Source organism: Micrasema longulum, unplaced genomic scaffold, assembly GCF_059751315.1.
Source record: "Micrasema longulum isolate JH-2025_06_02 unplaced genomic scaffold, ASM5975131v1 h1tg000253l, whole genome shotgun sequence".
In the NCBI taxonomy this organism is placed as follows: Eukaryota; Metazoa; Arthropoda; class Insecta; order Trichoptera; family Brachycentridae; genus Micrasema; species Micrasema longulum.
In genome coordinates, this window is record NW_028277458.1 from 280,758 (window position 1) to 295,380 (window position 14,623).

General features: G+C 31.0%; 1 protein-coding gene across 1 annotated transcript; it reads left to right on the plus strand.

Annotated features, from left to right (window-relative positions):
• Positions 1–477: 477 nt before the first annotated feature.
• Positions 478–11,123, plus strand: LOC148283195 (endocuticle structural glycoprotein ABD-5-like). The gene is made up of 3 exons (XM_088223871.1): positions 478–617; positions 9,036–9,160; positions 10,149–11,123. The coding sequence occupies exons 1-3, from the start codon at positions 609–611 to the stop codon at positions 10,378–10,380; spliced, it is 366 nt and encodes a 121-aa protein (XP_088079997.1). The 5' UTR covers positions 478–608; the 3' UTR covers positions 10,381–11,123.
• The last annotated feature ends 3,500 nt before the right edge of the window (positions 11,124–14,623 follow it).

Consider the following 14,623-nt stretch of genomic DNA (forward strand, 5'->3'; position numbering starts at 1 on the left):
ATGTTCCTTTTTAAGAGTCTTACAGTTTTTGTGTAATATTTCATACTACTCGGACTGGATCTGAAGATTAAGACCGATCATCCCGCCTTGGTGTATCACACAATCGAAAGAAGTAATATTACAGCGTCTTATAAATCTCTGGGTGCGCATAGGAAAATGATGATGATTTTTACTAACATTCGATTGTTGCGCTCTTCATAATATGTGAAACCATTTGCATAACACAGGCGCGTGTTTGCCTTTTGTGAGGTTGTATGCCGTCAACTAATGACACTTCTCTAGATGTTCTGGAGGCTTGTTTCAAAAGCAACGCGATCAACGGGCGACTATTGTAAATGGACTCGTAGGAACGCCGCCCATGCAATCCATCAAGTGGTAAAGTTGAAAAAAATGGCAGAGAAAGACACTTATGGCACTTAAGCTAACCTTTATTATTTCGATAGCCTGTACAGAGGAAGGAAAGGCGTCGAAGAAGACACAGCACACATGTCGTATAAAGTATAAAAGACGGTAATTCGAATGATGGGTTATCGTTACCGACCTAAAAGTGAAAGTGATCGCATCTCTGAGGAGAAATATTTCCCTTCAAACTTTACCTAGTAAATACAATGATCTCGGTGAGTGTTGCGTTCAAAAACATTACTTCGCGGGCTATTATTTTTACCAGTGATTCAATTAATCAAAATCAACATTTTCGAGTGATTGTGTATTAAATAAAATTAAAAATAAAATCTTAAATGAACTACGAGGAGTGTAGTTCATTTATTTATTTGCTTTAGTTATGTATGTATAACTTGATATGTGAACTTACGGATTATAATAATAATAAGCATATTCAATTTATACAGCACCGTTTCAATGTGATATAATCACAAAAATATCATTAATCAATAAAAAAATATAGGAATAGAGTAAAATCATATTACAGTTTTTTTGCGTGCTAGACTATTACGTAAGAGGTTTCGAACTTTTCTATAAGGACTAAGCTTTTTTATTAATCATATATTATATCATAAGCAGTATACTTTAAATGATTACAGGGTCTTGCATTGACGTTGAGAGTATGAGTCAGCAAATAACTGCTTTGATATTATTTCCTGGATACTATTTGTACTGATTTGTTATTGATTTTGGTTTTTAAATCATTTTAGTATGAACCATCCTTGTTGTAATTTGTTAATCTTAATGACTCCCGAGGGGGTTAAATTCAGTATTTTGTCTACAAACATCTGGACAAACTCAAATACTGTAATTTTAATATATTTTCTCGAATTTGACTGCATGATAAGGAATCCTTCTTAAAATATAATAAATTTATCTATTCTACATATGAAACGATTTAATAACTTATATTTGAAATTTTTAATATGTATTTGAAAAAAGCAGAATACATAAATTAACATGTACTTGTCCTGGTTCATATATAAGATAATTCGGGAGAGAAATAAAATAAAGACTGAAAAAGCATTTAGTTTCACATGGATTAAATAAGGACATATTAAACTATGCATCACATTTGAATGAATTAAAACATAATTTTGACGAACCAAAAAACATACAAATTTTACATGTACGACATAAATGTCAAAAGTTAGAAAGATAAGAAATAAATAGGATAAAAAATAAGAACGGTATAATTTCAATAAATCAGCATACAGAATTCAAAAACTCACCCTTATTAGCCCCTTAGTTGTACCCTGTACATTGTAATACAACTTTTTTTTTTAAAGAATAGAATCTTCTTTTACAGTGCACCGCCAACACATGTTTCAATAATTTGTCTCGCTCTGTTCTATTGAAATATTGCGTATTGTATATCTTTCAACTTATTTTTTAAATGTACCTACACTTAAGATAATATTTAGTTTTAGATAAATTATCCTTACTCTGAATAATATTCACCAGTCTAAAGATGCCCATTAGAGGGTAAAAGCGCTAATTGGTCAAACAAATTAGTTGAAGTGTACCGATTATTTTAAATTAATAACTTATATGTAAATATTATTACATCATTACAATAGAATTCCATCAAGAATTGTCAATAAATAATTTAAATCAAATATTCTACATATATGAGAATAAAATGGCCCACGCACAGAGTACGGACACGTTGTATTTGTGGGTATTTTTCTTTTTTATTATATTTTAATTTATAAAATATACACGCTAGGGTGTCCCGTATTTTTCGAACTTTTTTTTCAAAAACGCATTTTGTTCAATTTATCTAACAACTAGCACATTATATTATTTCAGCTCAGTTTGAGCACTATACAATGCCGACCTACACGCAAACATTTTTCATGCAAATAGCGCAAGAAAAGCGACTCGCACTCGCTTTGTTTGTCAGTTTAATGCATTAAGCGTATTTTCTTTTTTTTATCCATCAATACACAAAAACATCACTGGTTCAGTTAAGAGTAAACGCTGTCTTATTTTTCATTATATAAACGTATTCCCGTATTTTCTCCTTAGATTATGGCACCAGAGCAATGTTATTTACACACTAAAGGTATTTATCATTGGCCATTGGCGTGTCTCTATCGTTTTGCTTCTTCGATAAATTCGAAAACCCAAAAAGCGGTCTGTTATATCTGCAGTCTTCGGACAAAAAGTATACAAAGACCGGCACGAAAATTTTTATTCTGATGCTCTTTTATAAATAAAATAACCAAATCGGTTTAGTTTTAGGGGTGTGGAAAACGGGACAGCCAAACGTCGATTTTAGTTATGCAAAATCAGTCCGACGCGCGGTTGTCTTTTTCGTACAGTATCGAGGAGGCATTCGCGAGAAGGACAGAAAAACAATGTTCAAATACCAATACATCTAAATTGTCTGATATTGCATATACTCTTAATAAGCATTTTTTAATAAAAGGCATGTTTCTTTTTTTTCAAAGTAAAAACTTGTATATATTTTGAGGCTTCTCAGCTGGAGGGATAAAAGGGATATGGAAGAAGATAGTGAAAAACACACCACAACACTCAGACCAATTGAAGAAAAAAAATTTTTTTTTTTCTTGCAACTGGCGAGAATCGAACCCGTGACGCCAGTTTCACGGTTGGCCGTCTAACCAACTGCGCCACGGCGCAATTTCGCTATGCGCACTTTCGCGCATAATGCATTGGAATATTAAATGCAGCGTATATTGATCATCTGTCACATGATGGTCAGATTGTCGGTCTTCGGGTACACTGGTACTGCCAGAGACAAAAATATATATTGCAGTATAAAACCATTTATATAATAAATATTTCACGTTGGCCCTGCCAGGAATCAAACCTGCGATCTCAACCACTTTACTAAAAGAGAGACATGTCCGTGCCCGATTTTTTTCTCAGGATTTTTATCCGAGATCAGCCAACGAGTCGAAAATACAAATTCTGGTTCTATACCCAGCCTGGATTGAGAATCATCATCATTTTCCTTTTCCGCACCGTATGGTGCATAGGGCACTGTATTGGTACACCAATCGCGGTGTGTCTTGATCATTTTTGGTACGTGAAGGTAAGATGATCAGCCTTAAACTTCAAGTACCAGTCGAGGGACTATGAAATATTCTAGTGAAATATTCTATAACACTTTTTAAAATAAATATTTCATGTCAACCATGTCGGGAATCGAACCCGAGACCTCTTGCATGGTAGGCAAACACGCTGACCACTACATCCCGAAGCCGAGAGAATAGTTGAAGTATATAAGGTACTTTAACACAATATTCACTTTAAAATTACTTTTTAATTAAAAATTTTTTATTTTTTTGTACAATAAACATAAGTGATAAAACAGAGTATTAAAAAATAAGGCATAATAACATAGCAATAAAATACATATTAAAAATCCCACAAAGGCATGGCCTGTTCGTGGGTATACAAGAAAATGTTAATGAATTTTTGCTCCTATAATAAATAATGGACAGTTATAATATTTTTGTGTAACATAAGAAAGAAAAAAATTAAATATTCTGTAATAGATAATATGTTTTTTTTTATAGTAATTAAAAAAGGAAATAAAAATATTTGAAAAAACACAAAAATATTCCTTATTATTGAAGGGCAAAAAAATAAATCATAGAAAAAAAGAGTTCATATCTTTTCTTTGGATCCAGGATAGTGCATGTGCCTTTAGACACAGACATAAAATTATTACCGTGTCGCTAATAAGTAACATAAAGAATACAATTTCCTCAGCCTCTCGGAAAAAAATATCAATTTTGGCATCATTTTCGGAATTCTCATTTAGTTTTTAAAATTCAATGTAAGTTATGCTAGTGAATACATTGAAAGAAAGGTTTGACAAAAATATTTTATCTTTAACGGAAAAGACAAACACTAAAAAAAAACGATTAAAACTAATATACCAATTACAAAAAAAAAAAACAAATTATATTAAAAGAAATTTTTTAACCCGAGTAAAAACAGAATTCTATTTAATTAGGTATTACTGTATTACTATTTTCTGTTTTTTTTATTTATTTTGAATATGTATGTTTTCTCATGTATATTCGTAATTATACAACTTCAATTTACGACTATAACAGCGTAATCACTCTCTAAGCACAAGAGCTTGTATCTTTTTCGGAGAGTTACAGTTATAACATTAATTAAATATATAAAAGTAGATTTGCGAAAGAAAAAAAAACATGAATCATTTTATGTAACCATGTTAATGAATTATTTATTTTTTAAAGTATAAGGTTACTTAAAGTGATTAATAGAGAAAAATTATTTCGCTAATGTAAGTATTATTTTATTTAAGTCATCGCCGGAGTATACACAAAGAAAAATTAATTTTAAAACCCATTTTCAATACATAAAAAAAAAACTTTTTTTTTTCGTTAACGCATTTATTAGGTACTGTTTGTCGGTACTTTTTAAATGCAATAACAGGTCAGGAGGACCAATTACAGTGGAGAATTACAGCGCATAACACCCAGGCCTGAAGAAAATAACATTAAATGTTCTTGTTCTCACGGGGAATCAAACCCGAAAGCTTCCGTTTGTTAGTCAAATGTCTAAGCCATGTCACCATGGATTCCGCCAAATCAAAAATCTAAGCAAAAAGAATCAAATTATACAAAATAAGGAAATCAGGATAAGAATCTCAGAATCTCAAAATAGTATTTTGAATAAAGGTTTGAAAATATATGAAGAGATGCCTGAATGGTACGAAGAATGAAAAGAGATCAAAAGCATTTAAAAATAAATGTTTTCTTTACTGTTAGATGATTTAAATCGATATGTAATTAAAGTAAGCGTAAATATTACTTTATATACTAATAAATAGTAAATATATGTTTTCAACCAACTCATTAAAGCATAAATAAAAAAAACCTTTTTCAGAAAAAAAGTCGAGTAAAATGAATTATCGATTTGTGAAATCGTGAAATGGTGTTTTTTAGCTTATCAAAATAAAATAAATCTTTCTATTGTCTGCTAGCAATTTACAAAAAATATTCTTTTGTCGCAAATGTCTTTTATAACATCAAACAGTTCGCATAATACAACTTGACAACTTAAATAATGACTTTTGGAAAAATCGTTAAACCCCTTGACACCGAGTGAAATATTTTTGATAAACTGTTTTTGTTATATCAGATGCGATGAGTTTTTACACAACATGCTTTCTTTGATAAATTTGCAAGTCTTTTTTAGCGTTTACTTTGGCTCATAATAGGCGTAAATCAGAATGCTAATTCTGTTCAATCACAATTCATTGTCTTATGTGATGAAGCTCTTTTTGTTTAATTTATAAATGCATTGGAATACCAAAATAACATTTAGGATAAACTGTTTACATAATATTTTTATGTACCGATATAAAAAAAATAGTAAATTAAAATATTAAGGCCGGGTTAGTGGTAATAATAAATCGAAAGTAATAATAACAATTTGATGCTTTTTTTAAACTTTAACAATTACTGATCAATCAGCCCGACCCAAGTAATTTTAAGAAATATTTAAGTTCTTTAAAAACATGTCAAATTTATTGTAGAAAAGTCTTTGTCTGTCAACGTTGATAATATTAATATCACAGTTTTGAGCTTAACTTTCAATAAATATTATCTTTGTGACAATTTATTTTTTTCCTACATGATCAGGAAAACGGGCAAAAAGCTTACAGTTCCTAAAACAGAAGACAAAGTATTTATAGAAAGTATTGAAATATAGTACAAATAACCAAAGTATTTACAAGTAATTCAAATAGATCAAGCCAAAGAAGGAATCGTGTGTTAGAAATACCACATTGTAAAACAAGGCTCGCACAGAGACATGCATATTTTATAGGCCCAAAAATGTTTAATTCTTTTTTTACTGATAAAATTTCATTGATTACAAATTTCAAAAATTTTCCTTATTTTAAAAAACACGCACTATCCTGGATTCAAACTAAAGGTATGAACTCCTTTTTTTCTATGATATATTTTGTTGCCTTTTAATAATAAGGATTATTTTTATGTTTTTTATATTTTTTATTTCCTTTTTTAATTACTTAAAAAAAAATACTCTTTTTCTTATGTAACACAGAAATATTATAACTGTTCACTTATTATTGGAGCAAAAATTAATTAACATTTTCTCGTATACCCACAAACAGGCCTTGCCTTTGCGGGAATTTTTTGTTTACTATTTTTACTATTAATATGTATTTGATTGCCATGTAATTATCCTTTATTTTTTTGGATACTCTGTTTTACCTCTTATGTATATTGTAAAAACAAAAAAAAATAAACAAAAAAATATTAAAGTTGGCAAAAAAACACAAATTAACCTATAATGACCATTAATACAATCATTTAGTAATAACTGTCTAGATTCCTCAAACATATCCCCATGAACTTGGAATAAATTATTAAACGTTCCTTGAATTCCTGGCAGGGGTGAATGGTAACCAATATTTGATTTAAAGATTGGCAAATAAATGGTTGACGATGTTGTGTTCTTCTATTTGGGGCAGTAAAAGAATTAGTACGGTTAAGTTTGGTGCATCTACGGATGAAAGTATTATTTTTTTAAGGTCAATTATGTCTGATAATTTACGCCGGTTGGATAAACTAATTGAATGGAAATGTTTTAACTTATCATTGTATGTGTATAAGGTGTCACTCAAACCATTTTGAAATGTAAAAGTCCGAAGCAATTTTCTTTAAATAGCTTCAATTCTTTCCGAATTTAACTACCTTTGAAAAAAATTCCAGGTGTGCTTAAAAAACATACCTAATAGGGTTAAGATTATAAATTATTTAACGATCATATTTCTTTTCCAGACAGAACGGTTAAATAACGCTATGCTAAAATATGAGTACATTACCTATTATAATCTCTGACGCCTCTTTATTTCCCATTCCGTAATTTTTTTAAATTCTGACCATAATACGTTTAATTTTTACCAAGTACACGCTTCTTACTTATATTGTACTATTCAAACAAAAACGTACAAAATACACAATTTATATAATTTGTTAGAATTTTTTTGAACTATCCGTAACTATGGTGAGCCTTGTGACATAAAAAATAAGTTTTTAGATATTATTTACACTTTTGGAAACTTTTACTCTTGTGTGGGTATGTGGTAACTCTTGTGTGGAGTGTAATGATATAACAAGAGTCTACATATGACACAGTACTTGATATATCTCTCTTATTTATTTAAATCATGAAGTTGCTTTATTTGAAATCTTTAAATCGTCATTTTCCCATCGGATTTGGAAAGTATAATTATGCTGGATTTTAACACATACAATATTTATCCTTGAATGAAAAAGATGCCAATAACTCAATGCATCTGTTTTACTGTAAAAGAAAGAGCACGAGAATAGAACTTGTAACAAAGAAGACAGAGACGCAGTTCTGTGGTCGTTGTTTGTCTGAAAGAGAGAAAAAATTCGTGCAATCAGTTGGTTATTGGTAGTAAGCGAGAGTGCACGCTAGTTATATGACCGACGTATTTATGACTTTTAATTTCTTCTGCTATAACAGGCCCAAATAATATTGTAATTTTTATAAATCATCGAAAATGAAGTATTTAACCGTATTTCTATTTGTTTTTCTATTCAAATGTCTGAACTTCAGAATATTTTGTCTTTCGCTTGGGGTAACACAATGTTACATCACAGCGTATAAAGGAATTTTGTGGCATAGCCTTTTAAGAGTTAATAAATAAATCGGGTTGTGGTCCTGTGGCTAGTGTCTCGGACTCGCGGACCAAAGGTCAGTCGTTCGAATCCAAATCTACCCCAACTTGCTTTCCATTTTCTAATAGTAAGTTATTTACAATTCGTTAAAAATGGCCCTCAAAATTAACTATTTGGGTAAATCACATGAACGCAAATATTTCTGTAAAAAAAATAATCAAATAATAAGTACCTAGGAATGTATAACATATTAATTTATTTTACAATAAAGGTAAAGGATATTATTTGCTGATTAAATGTGCTCATAATCTAAAAAAAGGTCTTTATAAATCATTAAAATAAATAATTATTTTATCGTCGAAACTATTTTATTTATCACAATTTATAACCTACAATTTCAATTATGAATTTATTTATTTCACCATTTCATTTTTTTTGCACCACAACAGGCCAGGAGGCCCAATTACAGAAGTGAATTACATTACAGAACAACCAGGCTTGAGAAAAATCATTTTTTTTCATTTTTGTGTTCTCACCGGGAATCGAACCCGGAACCTTCCGTGCGTGAGGCCGCCATCATCCCCTTTTCCGCACACAGTGGTGCATAGGGACTGCATTAGTAAATAAAATGCAACGCAGTTCGATCATCTATTTTAAGAAGGTGAGGTGATCAGTCTTACGGAATCTAGCCCAGGAGCTCAAGGATGGTGGGCGAAGCCATCCATACGACGAAGTGGATTAATATTTATCTCCTCTCGATTTTCTCATTGAGGAGAATGAGCGCAGCCATCAAGCCGTCAACAATTCCAGGATTCTGTCTCTGTTTCAGACACAACAGGATTATTCAGCCGAATAGTCATAATCATAGTCATTCCATTTAATCATATAATTTGACATTTCCAGACAATCACCCTGTGCCTGTGCCTGTGCCTGGGTGCGCTGGTAGTCGCAGCTCCCGCTGACCAGGACCAAGTTCAGGTTATTTCTTACGAGAATGATAACATCGGGTTGGGAGACTACAAATTCTCGTAAGTTCTGTATATATATATTTACTTATTTTTTATTCCTCAATTCATCTGTTGATATTCATATGCTGATATCTCACTCACGATAAAGAAACTATTTATATTTAAGTGATCACTTTATGCACTGTGTAAAATTGCACATTTTGCTTGTATTTTGAACATTAATATATTTTATTGTTCTATATTGGAAAAACTTCACGTAAATTTAAAGTTAGAATCAAAGAACATATAAGATGTCTGAGTAATAATAACTTTTCAGAATTCGCAAATCATCTTATATCCGAAAACCATGAATTTAATCAAGAAACGTGTGTAGAAATTTTGCATGTCAATAAAAATGGTTTTCGTTTAGATAATTTAGAACGATTAGAAATTAGTAAAGCCATTAATCAAAAACTTCAAATAATAAATAATCAATTAAATTTAACTTCGGGTCTTCTTTTAAAACTATTCCCGTTATGATTTATTTTATCTTCTTTCTCTCTCTTTCTTTCAATTTTCTGTCTCTTTCATAAAATATTTTATTATAGCAACGCGTGTAATTATAAGTTAGTTAAATTCCTGACGATGTGGTTGTAACCTCAAAACCGGTCGAAGTGTAATTTAAAAAAAAAAAAGTGGTTTATACAAATTTATAAACAAATAAGTGATTAATATATTTCATTGGAATTAAATCTGGCTTGTCTATTTTTTCATACATTTCCTAAAATAACTTGTGTTTAAAAATAGAAACATAGAAGTAGAGAGGGATTTGAGCCTTGGACATTTAGACCGTGAGTTCGTAATACTACCACGGAACCACAACCCGCTTTATTACATTAAAAAAATCGCGAAATGTTTAAACCAAGTAAATGGCCTTTTCATAATCGATACTTAGACGCTCAATGATGTAAGATATAATGCAACTTACATTGAAATATTATACTTGTAAATATAAAACGTATTTTGAACATACTGACGTTCATCACATAGATTTTTTGGAATATTTTAGATACGAGCTATCGGACGGAACAAAACGAAAAGAAGAAGGACACTTGAAAAATGCTGGAACAGAAAATGAAGCCATGTCAGTAGAGGGTTCCTACTCCTGGGTGTCTCCGGATGGAATAGTATGGACTGTGACCTTCATCGCTGATGAGAATGGCTTCCAGCCCAAGGTCGAGCAGGCTGGAGGGGTGGGTGGTGGCATCAGCGGGCCTTTGGTCGCTTCGCTCTTAGGATAAATATTTCAAATTAAATAAACTCTGAATTACTCATTTTTCCCCACTGAATACGATAAACTGATGAACGGTTTTAATTTTTTTCAACTCAAGAAAACATTAGCATTTTGATGCAATATGATTTAACGTCGCAAACAGACTTCAAATAACAGTTCGAATATTTTTTTATTACTTCACTTGTTGAGTATTATGTGTATATACATATTCAATAACTTCATAATAACAAATTTTTTAAAAAAGATTTTATAATTCTAGTTTTGAATGTCACGTTTTTCAACTTTTGCATTGCAATGATTTCAAAAATACATCTAGAAAGGAACTAATAAAGGTAAAATTGACCTCTGAATAAATGATTTGAACTTAGACTGGTGTGTTTATTTGAAAATTAAAATCTTGACTCTTTTATCGACTTTCTTTAAAAGTATCAGGTTCTCAAATTTTGGGAGTAAAAAGTGTAAATATTTCATTAGTTTACTTAAGCATTGTAATTACCTTTTCTTTCAAAGTTTACATAAACTGTGAACACTGACTGAAATTTACTGTATATACATATTATACGTGCTTGTAATGAAGCTATTACGCACTTTTCTACTTATATTTATTTTCACGTATGTATATATTGTAAATTATCTATCTATTATACCCGCCATAAACCATGTACCCCTGTTAATTGAATAAAAAATTTAAAATTTTAAACATTTTATTTTCAAACATTATTATTTGGGTCCGTTTTATTTGCAAACAAAGATAACAAGATGTCAAATTACAAAAAAATGATCAAAAATATTTTCTCCTTATTCTCTTTTTTATTTTCTCATTTGTTCTATCGATTGAACGCGAGCAGCACACGTCGAAAATGCTCACATTCGTCTACCTGACATTCCATTTTGAAGGCTTGTAATCAAATAACATAAAAATAATGTAATAGCATCTTGTAGAACAGAAAATTTTCTTTTGAATGAATTATTACCAATCCGTTTTACTTTTAGCGCTAATTTTCAAATTCGAAAAAAACTGACAACTTAAGTTGACACCCAATACACATTATTTTAAAAAAAATGTTAATTGAATTGGCATTTACTGCGTAACAATTCATTATAAATTATTATAAAAACGAAACTTTTTTATTAGTGTCACACGATTATATTATTTTACAACAACACTACTTTAGTTTCGGGAGAGCAGTCCTCCCATTGACGGGTGATACAAAACTAATGAAGTACAGAATATTGTTATATACAAAAAACGAGCAAATAAATCAGTGATGGAATCTAAATCGGGGTGGTTATACCACTTATCTAAGGTGTTGGCATATATATGCCATATATATGGAAAGTTGTCTCAAGTACACACACGGAAACATGATCAATGAGGGAAAGAATGTGGAATTTAGTTCTTAAATTCTAGGACATTAGTAGGTGTTATATGCCAGAGGCCTTTTTATCTATTCCTTTAGGTATAATCCTAAGGAGGCCCTCCTCACGCGCACTTGGAAAACATTCGCGCAATTTCGAGGCCCCGAATAAAGCACGCATATTACAGAGAACTTTTGTTACAATCTGGCCATTCATACGATCTAAAGCAGGAGCCTTTTTTAGATCTAGTGATGCAATTACATACCCTATTTTTGTTTCAATGGCCGGATCGAATGATACGATAACGGAACGACCGGATGATGTCCAGATCACTCAGATTGGGTTCCGATCGAGCGAATATTATACTGGCGAATAACCTGTTAAGCCTTGTAAAAAAATACCAGAATCACGAAGTCCTCTAGCGTTATTTTTCTGGTCAGTTCGCAACTAGTTATGGCTATCGCCAATATATTACGCTGATGGTTTTTGTTAAAACGGGGGGGTTCCATATTAAATGCAGGATCCCCATCTTCTCCGTTATTGATTCATTAATCAATTCATTTATTTTATTTTATTTGAGATTTTTACAGCTAATATAAAAAAATAAGAAGAAATATATTGACAATACTAAAACCAACTAAAAAAAACCACTGTAAATCTAATAATACATAATGTAAAAGAAAAGAGTTTACGTAATGATATGTGTGTGACGTTTGTATTCATATGTGAGTATGTCAATGTGTGTATGTGTGAATGAATGAGGGAGGGTGTGTATGTGCGTTTGTGAATGAATGAGGGAGTGCGTGTGCGTGGTTGCGTAAGCATAAAAAAGAATAATTTAAATGCATTTATATTAAAAAGGGTACAGGAAAAAGCTAGGCAAGAAGTTTGAATACTTAAATTTAAAAAAAATCTAACAGAGGAGTAGTTCCAGGCAGCGTAAGACAGACAGGCATTTTTAGAAGTGATTTCCAACGTCGCATCGGGGACGAAAAGAAAGAAAGACAAACAGTTTTTTTAACACAACTATTTTGTCGGCCTCGTGGTGTAATGCTCAGCGCGTTTGCCTACCATGCGAGAGGTCTCGTTTTCGATTCCCGACATGGTTGACATTAAATATTTATTTAAAGGGTGTTTTCACACCAGAATATTTCACAGTCCCTGGACTGGTACCTGAAGCGTAAGACTGATCATCTTACCTTCATGTAACAAAAATGTTAAAGATAAGCTGCGATTAGTGTACCAATGCAGTTCCCTACGCACCATTAGGTGCGGAAAGGGAGTGATGATGATTTCAGTATAAAAAAAAAAAAAGAAAAATAAGAAGAGAAAAACTTGCTTGTTATTTATTTATATGAAAAATACCAACATTCCGAAATTAATTAATAAATTAATAAATACTGACTATAAAACACTATTTTAAACAATGGTAGTCATTAAAAAGAGTGGATTTTTTCATAAGAAACTTTAAAAAAATAATTAAACGGTTATAAAATTACTGCCAATCACTACTAGGCATGTAAGGTTTTAAAATGTTATAAAATAATAATAGATATTATCCAATATCAAATAGGTAATTCGTAAAAAAGTCAATCCCCTTGGAAATTCATTTGACACTACGAGACTTCTGATTGATACGACTAACAAATAAGTTATACCTTATTGAAAACGAAAATATTCTCAGGATCCGGTCAAAAGAGTTAATACCCGTGACAATAGATGTCTCTCGAGTGATTTGTATTACCTACAAAATACGCGACTTTAACCAGGTAGAAAAGACAAATGTATCAAACATAATTATTACCGAATTGTGCATTTAAAATTCCTACATATTTTATTACCTTGTGTTAATATCGTAAAAAAACTAATAATGGATATAATGAGAAGTAGTTAGTACTAAAAGAAAATTTTTAATATCTTTACATGGGTAATGAAATTTTATATTATTTTTAATAATTTACATTCACGTGTGAAATTTATTTGGTTGGCATATTAGTTTCTATAGATTCTCTAATTTATTTAAATGATTTTTATTGTACTAATATTTCACCATTCACCTTTTAAGATTATTTCTCCAAGTACGAGTTGGGAGTTTTTTAGTGAGTTCAAAAAATATTTTTTCAGATATCTTTTTAGTATTTTTAGTGAACGCTATTATTGAGCTAAGAATCTATTCTTGAGTAAAGTGTTTTCCAATAGAAGCACTCCAACTTTTACAGTATATTGCGCCCATCTTAGTAAAGCTACAGCAGTCAAATTTTGAGGTTTTAATAATTGATATTTGGCGAATCATTAAAAAAGTTACAGTTTTGGGCAACGCGTGTAAATAATTAAATTAAATAAAAGTAAAATATTAAACTTTACTTTCAAAATAAGGGCTCAGTTCGAGATACCTTTAGGACGGAAAATCGTCTTTAGCGACGAGGTCCGTTTTTGGATAAATGGCTGTGTAAACAATCAAAATTGTCACTTTTGGAAAGATCCACACGAGATCCACCAGTTGCTAAGTCGTCCACAGATAGTCGCTGTTTGGTGTGGATTGTGGTCCGGTGGGGTCACTAGCCTGTATTTCTTACAAAATAATTAACAGGCACCGACGCCACCGACATTACTGTCAACGGTGTGTTTAAATCGAATATGAGAGGCATTTCATAAATCCTTTTAGTAAAATATCATTTGCGAACAACATATTATAGTTCAAGCTTAGTTTCCTTTATGATCTTGAGGATAAGTAAACTAAAAATAATTTTGTGAGAGTTGTATTCGAAAAAACAATACATTTATGTACATACATTGGCAAAGTCATCAATCAAAATACCGTACATATTTAAACTGTCGCCAAACTAACCGCAGGGTAGAAAAATAGGTTTGAATTTGAAGGTTTGAATCCT